This window comes from Rhynchophorus ferrugineus, unplaced genomic scaffold (genome assembly GCF_030347505.1).
Source record: "Rhynchophorus ferrugineus isolate W39M unplaced genomic scaffold, kcgeb_rfMv2 rfM5, whole genome shotgun sequence".
In the NCBI taxonomy this organism is placed as follows: Eukaryota; Metazoa; Arthropoda; class Insecta; order Coleoptera; family Curculionidae; genus Rhynchophorus; species Rhynchophorus ferrugineus.
In genome coordinates this window covers 18293962-18314073 of record NW_027472584.1, presented here as the reverse complement: position 1 = coordinate 18314073, position 20112 = coordinate 18293962, and the positions used below count along the sequence as shown (strand labels likewise).

The 20112-nt window shown below is 29.9% G+C and overlaps 2 protein-coding genes across 6 annotated transcripts in view; both read left to right on the top strand.

Annotated features, from left to right (window-relative positions):
* Window positions 1–20112, top strand: part of LOC143197039 (guanine nucleotide exchange factor DBS) — a 45847-nt gene that overhangs the window by 10112 nt on the left and 15623 nt on the right. For 2 of the 5 annotated variants that reach the window (XR_013005912.1, XM_076405090.1), the window contains exon 2: window positions 19479–19707. Coding sequence is in view for 4 of the 5 variants with exons in the window: in XM_076405090.1 (XP_076261205.1) it covers window positions 19479–19707 (229 nt within the window). In the remaining variant the exon portion in view is untranslated. Of the gene's footprint in view, window positions 1–9773; window positions 9951–13183; window positions 13414–19302; window positions 19417–19478; window positions 19708–20112 lie in introns of those variants that run through there. The other 3 variants (XM_076405092.1, XM_076405091.1, XM_076405093.1) reach the window with 3 other exon arrangements.
* Window positions 14203–17828, top strand: LOC143197040 (uncharacterized). Its single transcript, XM_076405094.1, has 3 exons — window positions 14203–14340; window positions 15189–15464; window positions 15519–17828. The coding sequence occupies exons 2-3, from the start codon at window positions 15204–15206 to the stop codon at window positions 16872–16874; spliced, it is 1617 nt and encodes a 538-aa protein (XP_076261209.1). The 5' UTR covers window positions 14203–14340; window positions 15189–15203; the 3' UTR covers window positions 16875–17828.

The following is a 20112-nucleotide window of genomic DNA, read 5'->3' as shown; positions in this document are numbered from 1 at the left end:
CTCCTAGGACTCACGAAGTGGGCTGTAAAATCTTCGTTTGATAAAAATCAATTTGCTTAATCAAATAAAATCAAAAAATTATAGATTTTATAGAAGAGCCATAAGTTAGGGAGAATTAACTTGTTTAGTCTGTAAGTCGGCACTTTTTCACCGAATTTTTTATTCTAATTGGTCCAAAGAACTGCAACGGTGATCTAAGATTGCAGTTTGGAGACACTAACGTTTTCTTGGTCAATTTATGACTTCAGAATAAAAATAGTTCCAGGTATTAAAGAGGATCATGATCATAGGCTCAAATCTCGTTAATAATTATGAAACAATATACAAAATCCTTTTAATCCCTTTGAGACGCGTATTAGAATGTGTTTTGTTTTGTTATTACTGATGGCTAATAGGTGGAGCCTCCATAAACATATTGAACAAATCTATTATTTCTACGATTAATTTTATTTAGTCACTTCAGCACTAAAATCGAAATTGTTAGATAATATTAAGTGAATTTCAAAAATTTGAATTCAAAAAGAATTTTAAAAATTGATATTGATAATTGATAATTTAATTGTTAGGCTATATATATATATATATATATATATATATATATATATATATATATATATATATATATATATATATATATATATATATATTCTGATATCATAATATGTATCAGATAATAATTTACAATAATAGAATATTTTGTGAAAAACAATTTTGATTTATCTCTAAGCCATTCTCTTACTATTTCATTAATTTTCAATAACAGTTATTTATTCAAAGTAAAAAACTGTATTAATAGGTCATGATTATTAAAACAAATACCTAAAATTAATTAAATGTTTAAACAAACAAGAATTCTCTTATTAATTATTGTAAATTTATGCATTAATATAGCGTTATCAGAGCGTATACACGCTCGACAGATATATTGATCAACTTTATTTTAGAATAAAGTTTTTGTGACTGTATTCACATGGATACAGAATAGTTACAGGAAAATGACATAGGTTAACAAGAAAAATCTTTATCAAGAATTTTTATTAATTCCTGTGTTATTCATTCAGTCCATGACAGGTCAATTGAAAAGTCCCCGGCCTACTTTTTTGGCAAAATTAGTTTTTTTTATTCAACATAATTCCCTTCAAGGACGATACACTGATTATAGCGACCCTCCAACTTTTCGATACCATTTTCGTAGTACGATTTGTCCCTTGCTTCAAAATAGGCCTCAGTTTCGGTGATCACCTCTTCATTCGACGAAAATTTCTTCCCAGCAAGTATTCTTATGAGATCTGAGAACAGAAAATAGGCACTGGGGGCCAGATCTGGAGAATATGGTGGATGAGGAAGCAATTCGAAGTCCAAATCATGGATTTTTGCCATTCACTGACTTGTGACACGGTGCACATGTCTTAGTGAAGCAGCACTTTCTTTTTCTTCAAATGCGGCCGTTTATTCGACGATTTCGTCCTTCAAACGGTTCAATAACGCTATGTAATAGTCGCTGTTGATGGTCCCTCTTTTTTTAAGGTAGTCAATGAAATTTAAAATTACGCTTGATCATCTTCAAACACTACTTTGAATCATCAACTCGTTATTGTTTTTGGTCAAAGTGAGCTCACGAGGCACCCACTTTGCACAGAGCTTTCTCATACCCAAATATTCGTGAATGATATGATGTACACGTTCAGTTGATAACTTTAAAGTGTCTGCTATTTTATTCAATTTCAATTTACGGCCATTCAAAATCATATTGTGGATTTTTTAAACGTTTTCGTCGGTAACAACCTCTTTTGGGCGTCCACTGCGTTCATCGTCTTCGGTGCTCATTTCACCACGTCTAAACTTAGCATACCAATCCTTGATGGTTGATTTTCCTGGCACAGTGTCCGGAAACTCGGCATCAAGCCAAGTTTTTGCTTCAACTGTGTTTTTTCATACTATATGTGAGTATATGTGAATGGAACAGTAGAGCATAGAGTAAAAATTGGTTCAAAAACAATGACACCCTAAGATAAACTTTAATACACGACAAGAAGAAAATTTTGAATCAAACCTTACATAATTGTTTTAAATATTTGTGTATAAAATTTCTCATTTGTCAGAAAATCATGTTAGACAAAAAGCAGAATATTTTAAAAACAACGAATTTTAATAGTTAGTAGGAAGATACTCCTAATTTGACCTAAAATCGAAGAGACATCGATTTATCAGTTTATTATAAAACCTATTTAGACTTATGCTAAACCCTCATACCAACTAGTAATCCAACGATGCCAAAACAAAGTTCTTTAATTAATTACTAATGCTTATCGCTACGTAACCAATGAAGAACTACACGATGTCCTCAAATGGATTTCAGAAATTATCCAATATTTCCCCTTAATATATGAGGTAGGGTTACTAAATCATAGCAACTTAAAAGCAATACTGCTACTGGACAACACGCAGGAAATCAGAAAATTGAAGCAAACCAAACTTTGTATAGTATATAATCTAAAGTGTAGCTTAAGTAGTCTAATTTAATGTTAATTTGCGAATATTCTGTGTGTGATTATAACAATAGGCTAGATGACTAATAAAGAATCATAGAAATATTGATTTATAATAATAATATACTATAGAGAGGTTATTAAATTTAAATGTAAATAAAAGCTCAACATTTCAAAATATGCCATGTTAAGTCAAACATCAATCAGAAACATTACGAAACGTTGACGTCACTTACCGTTTCCTAACCATCATATCCGCATTCAAACTTTTCGACTGTTTAGCGCGTTTCGATTTTATTTAGATTATTTATCTTATATTTCACTGTTAAAAAATTGGTTTTGAGCAACCAACAAAAAAAATTAATTGAACAATCGATTCGTCTATAATGACTGTACTGTGTGACCATAACTGAAATAATAATTTTAAAAAGAATACTAGAACTCAATACTCAAAACTCAAATACCATCAGTATAATACTTATTAAAATTGTATCAATGGCAAACCTACTGAAAAATTGTATGAGGATAATTTGAAGATATAGATGCAAATGTGTTTGACAGAGCTCCCAAATATTTATTTTATATAGTTGATAGTAACTATAACACAAAATAGGTTTAAAATATATATATATATTTAATGATGGATGTTTTGTTTTTTAATCTTTTAGTAGCACTGTAGAGCAAAAACGCACTGTATCAAATTAGCTTGTAATATGTGGGTAAATAAAATACGCAAATTGTAATTTTTAAGTTCATTTTAATAATATCTTTACATATTTTAATAAGCATGTGCAATTACAATACTTCATCAAGTACTTTACAAAATCTGTATTTAGACATGCTTAACAAATTAGGTTCTTCTATGAAATCTGAAACTAGATCTCTGTTTAGTTTCTTTTTCTTTATTTGAGTGGTTCATACATTATCTGTTTGTAAATATATACATAATAATCGTTGTAATAACTAAATAAAAATAAACAAAAAACTTATTTAACCTATCTACTACACGTATTTTGATAACACTATAAATATAATAATATAATATAATATAATATAATACTATAATAATAATAACTAATATAATAATAATAACAATATAATATAATATAATACTATAATAATAATAACTAATATAATAATAATAACAATATAATATAATAATACGATAAACACACAATTTAGCTTAATATCTATTTACAATATTATTTTAACTACTACCAACTGATCACTAAGTCAGTGTCTAAAGTGAGTTCCTTATTTATTTTTTAAAATCGGTTCAATTTTTTTAAATATTTTATTTTTCTCTTTTTAGTGTTAGATATTTACTTAATAAATTACGCAGTTATTTTATTTAATATTACAATCGGTAGGGCAAGTAAAGATGCAGCCCGTATGAAGAAAAATAGGGATAAAGAAACAATTATTGAAAATAAGGAACGCTGCAGGCCCTGGGGTCCGCTACCTACCTTAGGTGATTTGAGAAATGTTTCAACGAAACTAGAGCAACAAAAAACTATTTTCCGTGCCGGGAATCGAACTTCCGATTAGAAGCTAAACGCTTTAACAATTATACCATAGAGACAATTGTCAACAATATTTCTACTACGTCTTATGTGCTATAGTCAGTGAACTGAATGGCTTTTGCGCTGAACAACTTCCGACTTTCCGTCAAATGAGAATTATTTTAGATAAAAAATATGTGAAAACTTTTTACGAGCCTTTGAAATTTGAGCATTTTCCTCGATTCCCTCCCCCCTTCCCCCATTAGATCCTGACTCAGTTCCAATGGAATCACCTTGGAAGTGCACTTTTTCGAATAAAAAAAAATTTAGAAAATCGGTCCATAATTGACGAAGAAATCGGCGAACAAACATTTCAAAAATATACAGTCGAACATAGAACCTCCTCCTTTTTCGAAGTCGGTTAATTATAAAAATAATGTACAAATAAGACCTAAACCTATGCAAACCGTCCAGTGGGACCAAAACAATTAGGTCACTGGCAGATTTGGAAAGTTTTAGAGGGCATTTAAAATTTCAAACGTCAATTTTTCTTTCAAATCTATGTTTTTGCAAAAATAACTATTATTTCGGGTAGAATTATCATAAAGTATTTTTTCGAAATTAATCATCAAGCCTATCCCAAATAATCAAATAATATTTAAACAATAAAATAACTATGTATTGATCGAGACGACATCTTGCGACCACACTTATTATTGATAACAAAGTTTCGTCCCTAATAAACATAAAATGACCCTTGTAATCAATTTTATCTCTTGAGAGTTTAATAAACTGACAGTTTCAACTCAACCAATCCAGTTTAATTTTAAACTTCCTCTTTTGTACTGTTAAATATTTAGAACTCGGTTTAACGACTTGGGAATTATACTTTTAGAAGTACATAATCACTTTTTCTTTGATTCGTAAATATTTACCGTTTTCTTTTCTCGATGCGGTACGTACCGTTTTCTGTTTGAACATCTTGAAACGTCTGAGTTAAATTAATTTCGAATTTTAAGTCGATTGCGTAGTTGTTTTCTAGAGCAAAATCGAAACGATAACTTATAACAAAATTTTTAATAAAAAAATTGAACCGACTTCAAAAAATAAATAAGCCGGCTTGGTGGCGCAGTGGTAAAGGCGATAGGACGGTCCTCCTACTGTTGCGATAGCCGCGGGTCCGAATCCTGCTGGGGCATGATCATAAATTTATGTTTGTGATTGTACTAGGCAACAGTGTAAAATTCGACAAGGAAGATGATGCCAGTAAACAGGCTGGATAAGACCGGATGTCTTCTGAGATGATTTCTAAAATTGTTTACTCGCCAGTCGGTAGGCTGAGGACCGTGGTTCGGAGCCCACGTTAAACTGTAGGTTCAGTCCAGATAAACCCATAGTTGGTAAAATGAGACTTTACAATATATTTAAAAAAAAAGGAACTCACTAAAATGGTAAAAAATAATCAAACTAAATAAAAATCAATTTGAAATCGGTACCGTGCCCAAATAGTTATTTAGGGTAAATGATGTGGCTCGGTGAATGGAGGTAAAACGAAATGAAACAGTGGTGTTTACATTATGTGACCGTTATTTATTGGCAATATAAAAAAATGTGAAAAATACAAATAATAAAACGGATGGAAGCGGAGTTACCTGTTGACGAGGCTTGGGCAGTCGATGGTGGCAGGTCTAAACCGAACAAGGGTTGAGCACTGAATGACCGAAATACCCTTCAATAACATCCCAGATAAACGTCTCGGGGTTGCCGCCAGCTATTCGTTGTCGGGTTCTAGTTGGCGCTGCTGGCACCCCGCCCGTGTTCATCATCTGAGATTATATTTCTGGGTATTTTGTAGACCGTTATTACATGTAAAATTGTATGATTGATGTAAAATTCGACATACCTCAAGGTCGCGACAGTTATATTAAATTAGATTTGTTTTGTTCCTTTTTAATTTTGTGTTTATGACATAAAATTATATTATTATTTTTGTATTGTTTGAGGGCTCGGTACCGCCCTCAAACTGATTTTTAATTAGTTTGATTATTTTTTTACATTTTAGTGAGTTCCTTATATATTTTTTGAAGTCGGTTCAATTTTTTTGTTAAAAATATTTTATTTTTCTCTTTTTAGTGTTGGATGTTTACTCAATGAGTTATTTTAGTTATTTTAGCAGTTATTTTATTTAATATTACAATGGGTAGACCAAGTAAAGCTGCAGCCCGTATGAGTAAAAGTAGGAATAAAGAAACAATGATTGAAATAAAGGAGCGCTTCAGGCTCCCGGGTGCGCTACCTAGTCTAGGTGATTTGACAAATATATTTTCTAACTAAACTCGAACAAAAAGTTATTGTTTCCGCCGGGAATCGAACCAGCGACCTTCGTTAGGGAGCCAAACGCTTTAACCAATACATAGTTAAATACATAGAAATATATGGGTGTTGGCCACCGAAAAAATATCGATATTTTACAGAAAAATATATCGATATTTTTAAGAAAAAATAAAAATAGTGAAATATTAGCCTAAAAATATATATTATTTCTAAATTTCTTAAAAAGTAGCAATATTATTGATAACCTTAACCAAAATATCGATATATCGATATTTTTTCTGCATCCCTAGTACTATATTTCTACGATGTTGTATATGCTATAGTTTGTGCTTAAAATGTAAACTGAATGGATTTTGCACTAAGCGACTTCCGATTTTTCGTCACATCAACTCAGCAATAACATTATACACAAATATCTGATTATTATAGATAAAAAAATTTGTGAAAATATTGTACGGGACTTTGAAATTTGAGTGTTTCCCTCGATGCCACCCCCCCTCCCCCCACAGACGCTAATTTGGTTCCAATGGGACCACCTCAGAAGAGCACTCTATCGAATAAAAAAAGAATTTTGAAAACTGTCTCACAATCGACCGAGAAATCGGCGAACATACATTAAAAAAAATATAGAGCCCAACATAGAACCTTCTCCTTTTTTGAAATTGGTTAATGAGAAAATTAAATTTTGTTTAAGTGTTGTTTAAATAAATCGAATATTTATTTTAAAAAAAACTTGTAGTACCGTTATTACCATTTATGAACAATGTCAAAGATGTGCGCTTCAAGTTCTAATCAAACTATTGATTAACTCCATAATGGTTTTCGAATATTTCTGCCATTTTCTTTTATGGTAACCGTTGATTGTGTTTTAATAAAATCTTAACGGCGTGCCAGAAATGATATATACATTTTAAAATTCGTATACCATGTACGTTGGCAAACCTGCTCACGCTTTACAGGTATTTACCGTTTGTTCGTCCATTGGTCAACGGCAGTAAGCTTTGCTAATAAATAAAACAAATGAGTATAAGTGCATTTTTATGAATGAATTTACTAATCAATACGTTAATAAATATAATATTAATTATATGCATACACAGCCGCACATTTATGAATAGATCTCGGTTAAAAAGCCCCGTTACGGCCTTCAAAAATACCAATAAAAAGAATAAGAAAAGTACCAATCTTCAAAAGATTCCTGTCAATATTTTATGACATTTTGAATGTTAAATTAATGTTGTTTTAGTAATGACATTATAAAAGGCCTCTGTTAAGTAAATATTCTTTTAAAAACATATTAGAATTAAAAAGTCAAATGTCAGAGTCTTGTTAAATAAACCATTAGTCCTATCATTAGGTGCTAGCATGCATTCTGATTATATGAGTATTATCGTGAAAAATTGGGGTTATATAACACATCGACTGAAAAATCTCGGGCCTAACACATGGGTAGCGCTAGTTTAATTGCATTCACCGCTTTTTCAATTACTACTAACCCTCAAAAGAAAGCTGTTAACATTTCATGATATTCTACTCATAAGTTTGTGAATTATTCAGTTAAGAGTTTGTTATTTACAAAACAATGGATCAAAAACAATTTCGTGTTTTAATTTTCCACTGCTTCATGGTGGGAAAAAATACCGTTCAAGCGAAGCAATGGATTGAAAAGTTTCAGGAGGACTCAGCTCCATCAGAAACAACAATAAAATGTTGCTTTGCTAACTTCGAACGTAGTCGCAGAAACACCGATGATGCAGAACAAAATGGGCGTAAAAATGAGGTGGTAACACCAGACCACATAAAAAATCCACATATTTTTATATTGTATGAGAATTTGACTATGAGTAAGCTCTGTTCAAAGTGGGTGCCGCGTTTGCTCACTGTTGACCACCAACAAGAACGTGTTGATGATTGTGAGCATTGTGACCGGAATATTTGCGTCGATATGTGACAATGGATGAAACATGGATCCATCAGTTCACTCCGGATTCAAAACGATCGTCATCTGAATAGACAGCAACTGGTGATAAGCCTATTTTGAGGCAAAAGATAAATCGCCTATTAAAATGGTATTAAAATGTTAGAGCGGCGCTGGAATCATTGTGTGGCTCTTGATGGAAATTACGTTGATGAATAAAGCCAATTTTGGATGAAAGAATACGCGTTATATTTATTACGCCTGGGATTTTTCAGCCTATATGTTATACTAATTTTTTACTATTTTACTGTGTCGAAAGAACATTTTACGATTCATTTTTACACCTCTTCAACATTTAAAAATCCTGTGTCAGCCAAGCGATGCTGTATCGATCTGAATAAGCGCTAATCAGAATGATAACCTCTTAGTAACCCCCTTAGTAAAGGGGTGATGAGTTGGTAGAATGCAGTGGAAGTTCCTTCCAATCTTTAGAATTGTGATTGGCAACGTGTGGTATATTTTGGAACAATATGTCATTCACTGTGTTTAATTGACATCAGAAATAACAGGTTTCAATCGGGTTTATTAGCTAGCTCGTAATGCACTACACCTTGTTGATGCCACCTTATGCACAGCAAGATTTTATAACACTTTTTGGCTTCAGTGTGGGTTTTAATGGCCCTCAGGATTATCATTTTACGAAACGAATTCGCTTTTCATCATCACCACCCATAATAAACCATAGGTAACACTTCTTTTCAGCTTGGTAAAAAATAAAAATAAAAGTAATGGAACCTGTCTTGAACGTAATGAAACGCTTCGAAATGGCATTTTTAGTAAATTCGTATGGTAGCAATTTTCCATCTGTTTGGAATTCCCAGCTCATATAAATGTCTAAGTTCTTTCAAAGTCCTTTAATATTATGAGCCAGGGTTTCGTCCAATAAGGCTTGCAATTCATTGTCTGCGAACTGTTTTAGTCATCCAAGCCCTTCTTTGCTAATGACATCAACATCATCAGTTGAAATTAAAATCGATAACTTTGACCTAACGGAACATCATCAGAGTAAAGTACACACTATTATCACAAACAAATAGGCACAACACGTAACTGATTAAAATAATAATACTTTTTTCTCATAGATAATAGATTAAAATATGTTCCATCATATTTGAAAAGATTTTTTATAATATTATGACACATGTTAATTATATGTTGAATTAAAATACAAACATATAAGAGCATTCCTTGATAAATTTAATAAATTAAAATAATTATATTTAATTATTCTAATTAGAGGCGATATATTCCTATAAATCAATGTCCAGATGGCCTCAGGAAATTAATCCATTTATTTTTTATATTGAACATATTCATAAAATGTAGTCAATTATTCTGGTATAAAAATATTTGTCTGGCAATGATTTCTGAAATAATTAACACATAAAACTTGCAGTGAATGCAATTGGTGGTTTTATCATATCAGTAGAGATAGTATTTCAGTAAATATAAAGTATTATCGTGTATTGATACATAGTCATTCCATATAGGTTTTTTGGTGTTTCAAGTTCTTTTGTCATGAATTTATATCCCTATTAACTCAGTGTGGTGGTTAGCTAGTGTGTTTCTTATGTTACTTTCATTCCTATTAGAAGAGTTTTGTTTCTATTAACCAATAACTAAACTAATTACCATTCATAATATCATGTAAGTATTTTTCGCGTTACTATCTATTACTAACTGATAACCAGAATTAGTATCGCTGAAAATTTTATGTGTATATATAACTGTGTATATGTACATATTATTGGATCTGGGGATTTACAATTTTATTTAATACTTCGAAGCATTTTTATATTATTGACAACAACAATGAACCGAACTATATTGGACTTTTGTTTAATTAACAATGAAACCGAACCTACCAGTTCTATACAACAACCCTTTTCAGTTTAAACGTAAGGATCACTAAAATTTAATAAAGCCTTTCAAAAGGTTTCTTTCTTTCGTTATAAAAGCCGTGAATAATCCAATTATTACAATATGGCATGTCATTAGTCAACAATAAGTATAATAACATTTTTTTGTTAAAAACATTTTAATTATCTCTTTTTAGTGTTAAATATTTACTCAATAAATTACGCTGATATTTTATTTAATATAATTACAATGGGTAGACCAAGTAAAGGTGCAGAGCTTATGAGAAAAATATTAATAAAGAAACAATGAAGAATAATGAAAATAAGGAGCACTTCAGGCCCCGGGGTCCTCTGATTTTTATAGGTGATTTGATAAATGTTCTAACTGAAGAACAAGAAAAAGTTACTGTACCCGCCGGGAATCGCTAAAAAACCAAAAACCAACTGAATGGCATTTGCACTGAACGATTTCCGATTTTCCGTCACATCAGCTCTGCAATAACATTATGCCCAAATATCTGATTATTTTGGATAAAAAATATGTGAAAACCTTGTACATGCCTTTGAAATATGAGCCTTTCCCTCGATTCTCCCCCCTACCCCCCAACAGATCCTGATTTGGTTACAATGGGACCATCTCGGAAGTGCACTCTTTCGAATAAAGAATTTTGAAAATCGCTCCATAAGTGACGGAGAAATTGGCGAACATACATTTAAAAAATATATGCAGCCGAACATAGAACCTCCTCCCTTTTCGAAGTCGGTTAATAAATATTTATTTATTATCACTAATTACAACTAAAATAACTATGAATTCCTTTTAATTCCTTTACAATTTTGCGTCACATCAATATCTTGTCACCAGAAAATGTATTTAACTTTACAACACATTATTTCATTACATTACCGTATTTAACTTACAATATTTTTTTTAATTACTCTGGATGCTTAGTCAGCCTGTGTTTCAATTGATTGAAAAAAAAATTCAAACCTCACTACTTACCCACCGTATTCACCAGGCATTGCTTATTCTGATAACTACTAATTATTTCTGTACGTATGACCTGTCTGAACAATACCTGATATCACATAACCTAAATTTATTTGTGTAGAAAAAATAACAATTGACAATATTTTGAATAAAACAATCCCCCATATAAAAACTAACTAATTTGTACTATATAAACTGAACAATAAACATTATGAAATATTTGGGATAAAAGTAATAAATATCGTCATTTGTCTGCTTCATTAAGGCAATCGATCAATTAAATAAAGTTTAGACAATTTAACAGCGAAATTGAAGGTTTTAGGCAGAAATACTTCGGCCTTTTCCGAATCTTTCCGTTCATCTGAAATAACTTAAACGACATGAAAATTTAACTCATAATATTAGTATCCATTCCAATATCATCAGAGAATTAAATTAATACATTTTTAGATGCTTATAAATTAAACATGTTTTCATCTAAATTAGGAAGCTACATTTACTACCGTAATGGTATTATGCTATTTATGGCTACTTCGTTGAAAACTACAACACATTAGTCTGAATTTTTAGTTAAGCATATTATTTTTAACAATTTTTAAACGCTATAATAAAATACTCAAGAAAAAACAACTATAACTATCAAATAAATTGTTATTAAAAGTAAACCGTAAAAATATATTATTACAGATATTATATATGCCTTCTCACTACGTTTGCTCATATTTCTATCACAGTGATACTAATATCTAAAAAACATCTATTAAGAGGCTTTTTTGGTGGATACGGAATGAAGACCTGTCATTTAATCACTTTTTGGTGTTGTTTTATGATACTTATAAAATAAGGCCGGCTATTGTGTTATAATTGATTTGTTGTATCTTCGCTTTAACTAGATTCAAACCCAAGTGCACTGTGTTCAACAAAACAAAACCACTTAAATTTACGAAATACTTCAAATTGTATTGATACCACCCAATCTTTATATTCTACATCCTTCATTTTCAACTAATCCGAATGCTTTCAACCCTTTTACAACTAAGTCTAAATTTCAGCTAGCTTCAAACATCAGAGCATTATATTTTCAAGAAATCTAAATAAATATCTACAATACAATTATTGAATATATTGACATAGATATATGAATTTGATATTCTTTAGCTTTAGTTTTTTTTTAAATAATGTAACGTGTTGCATTTCCTGAAAATATTCTATTTTTGGTATGAAACTCGACACTACAAAACACTAAAAAAAGCAGTTGTTTACACTTCGAGAAAATTATAGACGATGATTTTGAAGTTTGCCTATAGATGCGTTACTACCGTCAACTACAGACTCCTTGTTCTAGTAATGGCAACATCTGTTGAAAACAGCCAGAAATTATTCAAAATCCAATATTTTTATGCTTATATTTCTTATTATTCATTATTGAAATTCATAATAGATAATGATTTGAATAAAATATTCCAGTTTTATCTGTTAACCCTTAAAGGCGCCCCTTAAAGTGTCATAATTACTGATTTAATATATATTTTTCCTGGCTCAACTCATTCAAATAGATATAAAGATGAGATAATATAAAATAGACTTTTAAAATACACATATAAATAACTGGTTGCCTATGTTCAAAGGTTGTCTATAAATTATCGGGTACATATTAAAGTTATTTTAATAAATTAAACAAAAAATATATTGTTATTTCTTAAAAGTTTGCCTTATTTGTTATGAATTATGATTAACTTATGTTAGTTAGGCAATAATGTTTATGTTATTTATTATTATATGATTATTTACCTGTATAAATCTAAGATAAATAATGTGAAATCCATTGAAAGCTTATCTGAACTGTTTTGATTCATTTATAAATTAAGTTAGTTAAGATTAGTTATATATATTTCCACATGTCACAAAAATAAATATAAATTTTCAATGCATAGAAAAAAGTTACACATTAACAACACATTTTTTTAAAACAAAAATCATGTTAGCGATAATACTGGGTAAACAACTAGCTATGTTGAAAGGTACTGGTGTTCGCGGTGCAAACTAAAACAGATGAAATTTACGTAATAGGAACTAACTTTATTTCGCTGTTAAAATATATCTACCTTTAGTCGGTTTACTACTATAACAAATACAAGGTTATTTTCACCTTAAAAAAACCATGCAGTTCATTGTAGTGATGCTCATTGATAATTTCGAAACGCCGAATAGTGATTGTGATAAATGAATGATACCTCAATGAAGAGTATTTTCGAAAAAAGTAAGTAACAGTCGCATCTTTGATAAATCAGGATTTTTTTATCAAGCTTCTCTAAAAAAAAAAACTAAAATAAATGTCAATGATATCAATACCATATTTAAAATAAAATGCATTAAGCACATAGAATGAGAAACGCAAAAAGATAAAAATTGTAGTGTATTTATTTTGAATAAGTCATTTATAGAAATTCAAAATACACATTGTACAGTTTATAAAATTACTTCAAATGTAATACATAATACCATGTACTCTAATTAATATTTTTAATTATTGCTGCAACCTTGAATCGTATGGATTATTACTAAAAAAAACAAAACAAAAATTACCTAAATTAACAAAATATATTGTCAATCTACTATAAATGCTTAAAATTCCACCTTGTATTGGGTATATGTTGGCTCTATTATACGTGGAATATAAATTAGTTTTATAAATAAATAAGTAGGTACCCTCAGGCTTACTAATATCAGCATTCTTTTTGACCTGGTCAAAAGAACCAAATTTTTAACATTTTCAATCGCATCATTTAAAAAAAAAACATCGATTAACGGTAATTAAAACCTGTTTCACTGTAATAATACTTTTAAACATATATGTTATTATTAGTAAATTAAAGCATTTGCTCTAAAACCAAATAAATAAATAAATTCAAAATTTTAACGGTGAGTCTGCTGCCAGCCATGCTGTCGTCTGATGTGAGTATGCGCGGAACGTCACATCGGTACGAAACGAGAATGCTCCTATATGAAATCAACATGGCGCACAGCGATGCCCAATAGTTCAATATTTGCGGCTTCATATTTATGTATAATTAACATAAATCGGGGTGCAGAGACTAGTTTAACGATGCAAAAACATTCAGCAGTGTTGTGTTTTTAATTTGTGAAGTGTTTTAGATAGTATTGTGACTTCTATATAGTGGAAAAGGTAAGATATTTGTAGTTAAAATATATATCAATACGGCTGAAATTTGTCTGTCTACGAGCGATTATGAGCTCTTCTGAAATACGGTAAAGACGGTTTTCGCTTAAAACTATTGCTGTCGTCTTGGTTCAAATTAACTTGTTTATAAACAAAATTGCCGGCGAAAACATACTTTTCAAAAGGGTATATTAATTTATACGTAATTTGTCATTCCATTTTTAATTTAAATATATATTCTTATTTTTGTCTAGATACTATTATTAAAATTACTATATTTATATCTTTTTAACAATGGGCATGACACACTAATGAAGAATCACGAAATAATAGTTAATAATTAATTAATAATAATAATGACATAGTACTAAGTTAGGAGGAATTATTTGTAAAAAACATTTATTTTTAAATTCCAATAAAGTGTTATTACTAAGTTTTTAGTGGAAATAAAAGCACAACATTTTAAAATCACCCTCTTAAATGTGACACGATTCACCTTACTAATATTTGTATGGGTAAGAAATTTTGGCGGGCTTTAATTTTATTTCGATATTGCCTTATACTTCGTAGCTAATAAATAATAATAAAAAATATTTTTGTACCACAGTACGAAAAGCATGAAAAAATGCTCATTCTGGAAAATAGTTTTTGATAGATTCCAGACACATTTATATTATTATTAGGTAGATATAATAATAGATACATTTATACCTTTTCGGGTTCTAATTTTATTTTAACATGATAATCTTTAAACACGACTTGCAATCTGTCTAAAGAATGTGTTGTTACTATGTGCAATACCTTGACATAAAATTATATTAACAATACATAACCATGTTAATTTTGTGTTTTAGAAAAGTTTTATTACCATGGCTGAAGATAGTAATGATGTAAAAGTAGCCAGGGAAGTACTTAATAGCTTGTTATCCGTAGAGCGGATTGAAAAGCAAGAAATTGTAGTTGATGGTAATGATAATCATTCTCAATCATCACATACATTCCAAGCTGCTACAGAAATCACAATTGGAGAAACCACTATTCAATACACCCCAGTATCAATAGCGCATTCTCTATTCTCTACAATTGATGGTGACAATCATTTTACAAGCTCGATAGATGATCAACAAGTGGCAAGTAAAATATACTCCCATTTAAGTATATGATATAATGTAAAATATTTTTAGGTTATATGGGAAGGAAATGCAATTGTGAATCCACTAGACACAAATATTAACATATACAATGCCCATGCTATTCAAGAAGTGCCAGAGGAGCTTGTACCAGAAATACCTAAACCGCAAATCGAAATCAAACCAAAAATGCCTGTAAATGCAAAAACAACCAATACTACTACCACTACAACTACTAATACCACCACTAGTAATAATAGCAACAGTAATATTAAAAAGAAACACCCTCCAAAAAAGAAAAAGAAGACTGTTGGTACAGCAGCATTGAACGAACCTACTAAACTAGAAGATAGTCCGGCTCAAGTTAAAGAACGGTTTAAGCGAGGTTGCGAATGTCAAGATGAAAGCTGCTTCCGCGGACTCAACCCAGAAACTGTATTTAAACACCGTCATAATATTGCTGAACTCACCAAAGGAGAACATGATATGTACCTAATGGGAGTTACCATGGCTTGTTTAGCTAATCCTGACACTACAGTACGCCATAGAGAAAGAAGAAGACTGAGAGCTCAATATGTGTATCAAGGAAGGAGGGTTTGCTTAGATGCGTTCCTCTATTTAGAGAATTGTACACATTATCAATTGAAGCGGATTCGGAAACATGTTATGACCCATGGTGTAGCACCAAGGGTTCATGGAAATCATGGGAAAAAACCTCACAATACATTCTCTTTAGATATTTATTGTCATGCAAGGGAATTTTTAAAACAATATCTTGAGCAGCAGACGGGAGAAAGAGATATTTTGAATACAAAACAACCTATACAACTTCCATGGGATGTTACCAGAAAGAACCTTCATGACTCATATAAACAGTATGGCCAAATTCTCGAACCAGGTATTAAATTAATGGGTTACTCCACATTTCGACATTTCATGAAAGAACAATTCCCTCATGTTAAATTTTGTAAGATGGAACCTAAAAATAATAACCAACATCACAATCATCAACAACATACTCAAAACACACAGGCGGCCCAGCCACAAATTCAACAAGCACCACAACAAATACAAACTGCTGAAAGAGCTAGAGAACGTCAAGCAGTGCAACATGCACAAAAATGTATTATTAATAATGAGGTACAGCAAGTAATACCTCTTGTAGTTGCACCACCTGACAATACTAATCAACATCACCAACAAACGTTTTTGGTAACTCCAGTACCTCAAATTATATCAAATACAAATATTGTAACACCTCAAAATACATCTAATCATAATACAGCAAATACTTTTTCATATCAATTAACGAACACTGGATATGTAATTAATGAACAGGGCAATATAGTTACAACAATGGCAAATGGTCAACATCATACTCCATATTTTGGACGCATGCAACAACTCTAAAGAATATTTGTTAGGTAATTATTATTTTATTATTTATGTACTAAATTATATGTTATGTACTTAATATTTACTGACTTGATATATAAATGAAATGTTCACTTTTGCTTACATAAGTTATTATTCAGGGTTTTTCTAATTTATTTAATTTATAAATAGACAGATTTTTAATATTAATTCTGTATCGACAAATAATATATCAACCATGAATATTATCTCTAATGTTAAACAATAATGTGTGATATAAGGGCTATAAAATTGTACAGGAAGCAAATTTTATATATAGATAAGACATCTGTAATAATGCTCATTTACATTATTAATGTATTCATTGTTTTCCAAATCTTAAAAGTTAAATCCATAAACAATAAGTGCTATATTACACTTGAATTTCATTACAAGCAAAGCATGAACATTTTTCTAGTTACCAAGACAGTATATAATACGTTGGGGTTTTCTACGTTAATAGAAAAACTGTATTTACTTTAATTCCAATAGTTGTATGCAACAGAAAAATATTTTTATGTTTATTGTTTTATCATAATAAATAACCTTAAAATAAATGATACATAGAAGAAATTTTTAACTAAAGGTTTCATAGTATCCCCCATTTTATATGACAAATAAAACAATAATCAAAATATTAAGCATGCCAGTTCCATATGTATGGGATAAAAACAAAAAAATCATTGTGATATGTTTTATACGTAAGGTACAAGAATTGTATATACACTAAAAACTTTGATTTAAGTAATTAATTAATAAAAAAATAAATAAAAATTAATTTTATACTCTATAAAATAAGTTTTTGACTGTTAACATATACTGTTTTTGTTGATAGATTCGACAAGAACATATCCTATTCTTTTGTAGATTTATATTTAAAATATTTTAATTGTTTTTATTATAATTATAAGATTTTTTATGTGTTACAAAAAATAAATGTTTGAATGAAAACAAGCCATCTTTTTTTTCAATTAAGTTCTGAAAATTAATCCCCACCGATGATAATAAATTTTAACAAACGGATTACTTTAAAGTACTTTCGATATAGGTATTACTAGCTAATATGTATTGATATTTATCCATGATTTATTTACACATTTTTTAAAACTTATGTAGCTTATAAAAACATCAAACTTTAATAATCATAAAATATTTAATATCAAGGTCACGCGCCTGGAGTAATAAATTGCAATTCTAATTATGTTGACCTATTAATCGATTTAGATCTTAATTTTATCAAATTATTTACATTTCTCAGTCGGCTATAAAACTGAAATCAGCATACGGCTATCATCTGCTTTCATGTATTATCAAGGTGCCTTATATAATATTTATTACGTAAGAGTCAGCCACATGAACCATATGTTGCAGTGGTTAAATTTATAACTATAATTTAATTTATTGAGCAGAAATGTTTTGAAGTTCAGAAGAGTGAAAGGCAGTTTATTACCCCCTTGTGTTATCTGAATTGTATAATAGTTATCGATTTTTTATATAATAATTAATATATGCTAAATTATCAATATTTTTAGGTAAAATATTAGAAAGCTACATATTACATAAACAAAGAAAAACAAAACAAAATAATATCAGAAATAGAAATTGATTTGTAATCATGCCAACATCATATTCATAGGAACAACAGTGAATATTTTTTGAAACTGTTTCTTGCAAAATTTCTGTTCAAATAACTCGAAACATTTTTGACGCGTGTATTGACATCTTTGTTGTAAGATGACAATAGAAATCCCTTAAGTTATCAAGGTGAAATACAGATGTATTATTGGTCAACGAATAATCATAATTTAAAGGGGTGTAAGTCTCATTGGAATATTATAAATTGAATTATTATAAAAGTTATATTCCATTAATTAATTTAATGTTATAGTTATAATAATTGTTTTTTAAATTCCCTTGTATGTAATATTAATATTAAATACAGCACTGTGTAGGTTTTATTCAGTTATAACCACAATTATCTTTGATAATACATAATGCCAAGAAATATTTATTTTTATTCAGTAATTCGCGTGGAGCACATTCTGATATATTCATTTAAATTTATTTCACATAATAACTGTTTAACAGAAAATATTTTAACGCAGTATCTAGTTTTTCTTTCCACGTAGAATGAGTATTATTCGAAAATTAAAACGAAAGCAAGGAAAATTCGAATTTTTGTAAACCATCCGACTTTTTAAATCATAAAGCCGAAGCGGGTGACGGGTAATTTTTAGATGACAATCTAGGTCACCAGGCGGATGTTGTACCTAATGATTGTTGCGAATGAATAATACAAAGATGGCCTGAAAGACCTGACCCCAGAATTGAAAAACTTAAGAACAGGCTCCCATAAAAACATCTAAATTTAACAGTAGTTTTTGTAAAGAATTCGAAATAAAAACTGCTGAATATGAATACGTAAACAACGTGGAAATGGGTTTTTCTCATTTTTATTACAGGAATAAAATATTGTTTTTTGTATATGAGTATTTTATCGGATAAAATGTTAATTTAATTATATATAAACATTGTTGTAGTAAGTATAGTAAACCTACATAACCCAATGCATAATTTAAGCGTTTTTCTTTCCATTTTCAGAAGAACCTCTGCCAGCTTGCGAAGAAATTGAAATGCAAAATACAGTTAGCCAGGAACCGTTAGGAGTAAATGATGTAGTTGATTTATTACAACACCACTACGCTATTATCTCAGGTGGCAAATCGAAAGATGGCAGTCCTATCATTACCTTCCCTGATAATAGCAAATTCCATATGCTTTCTGATATACAATATCAACGTCTCATGTTATACCTAACGTCAGTACCTACGTAAGTTAATTTAATTATGTTGTTTTGCTTACGCAATTATATAAATATACGGTCTCTTCAAAAGGATTTACGTACAGTCATGAAGAAGCTTCGGCATTTATTACCACCATTAACAATTTAACTTCTGTATTTTTGTATTTGTGACAAATATGTTTGCCAATTAGGTTTTATAATATAAATACATTTAATTTCATATTAGAAGCGTAAAATTTTAAATGCTAAAAACTATGAACTCATTTAATTGATCCAGTTTCTCACATCGTTGTTAGATTAGAAGCACTTTAATATAATGGGGCAAAATCTGATAGATATGGCGAGTGGGAATATCACATATCAGCGGTTTAAGATTTTTTATATTTCGAGTAAATTTTATCCAGAATTGAAATTCTTGTCACTGATGTTGAT

Coding starts and splice junctions, on each gene's coding strand:
- LOC143197040 (XM_076405094.1), top strand. CDS start 15,204: ATGGCTGAAGATAGTAATGATGTAAAAGTAGCCAGGGAAGTACTTAAT. Junction 15,465..15,518: donor CGATAGATGATCAACAAGTG/GCAAGTAAAATA, acceptor AAATATTTTTAG/GTTATATGGGAAGGAAATGC.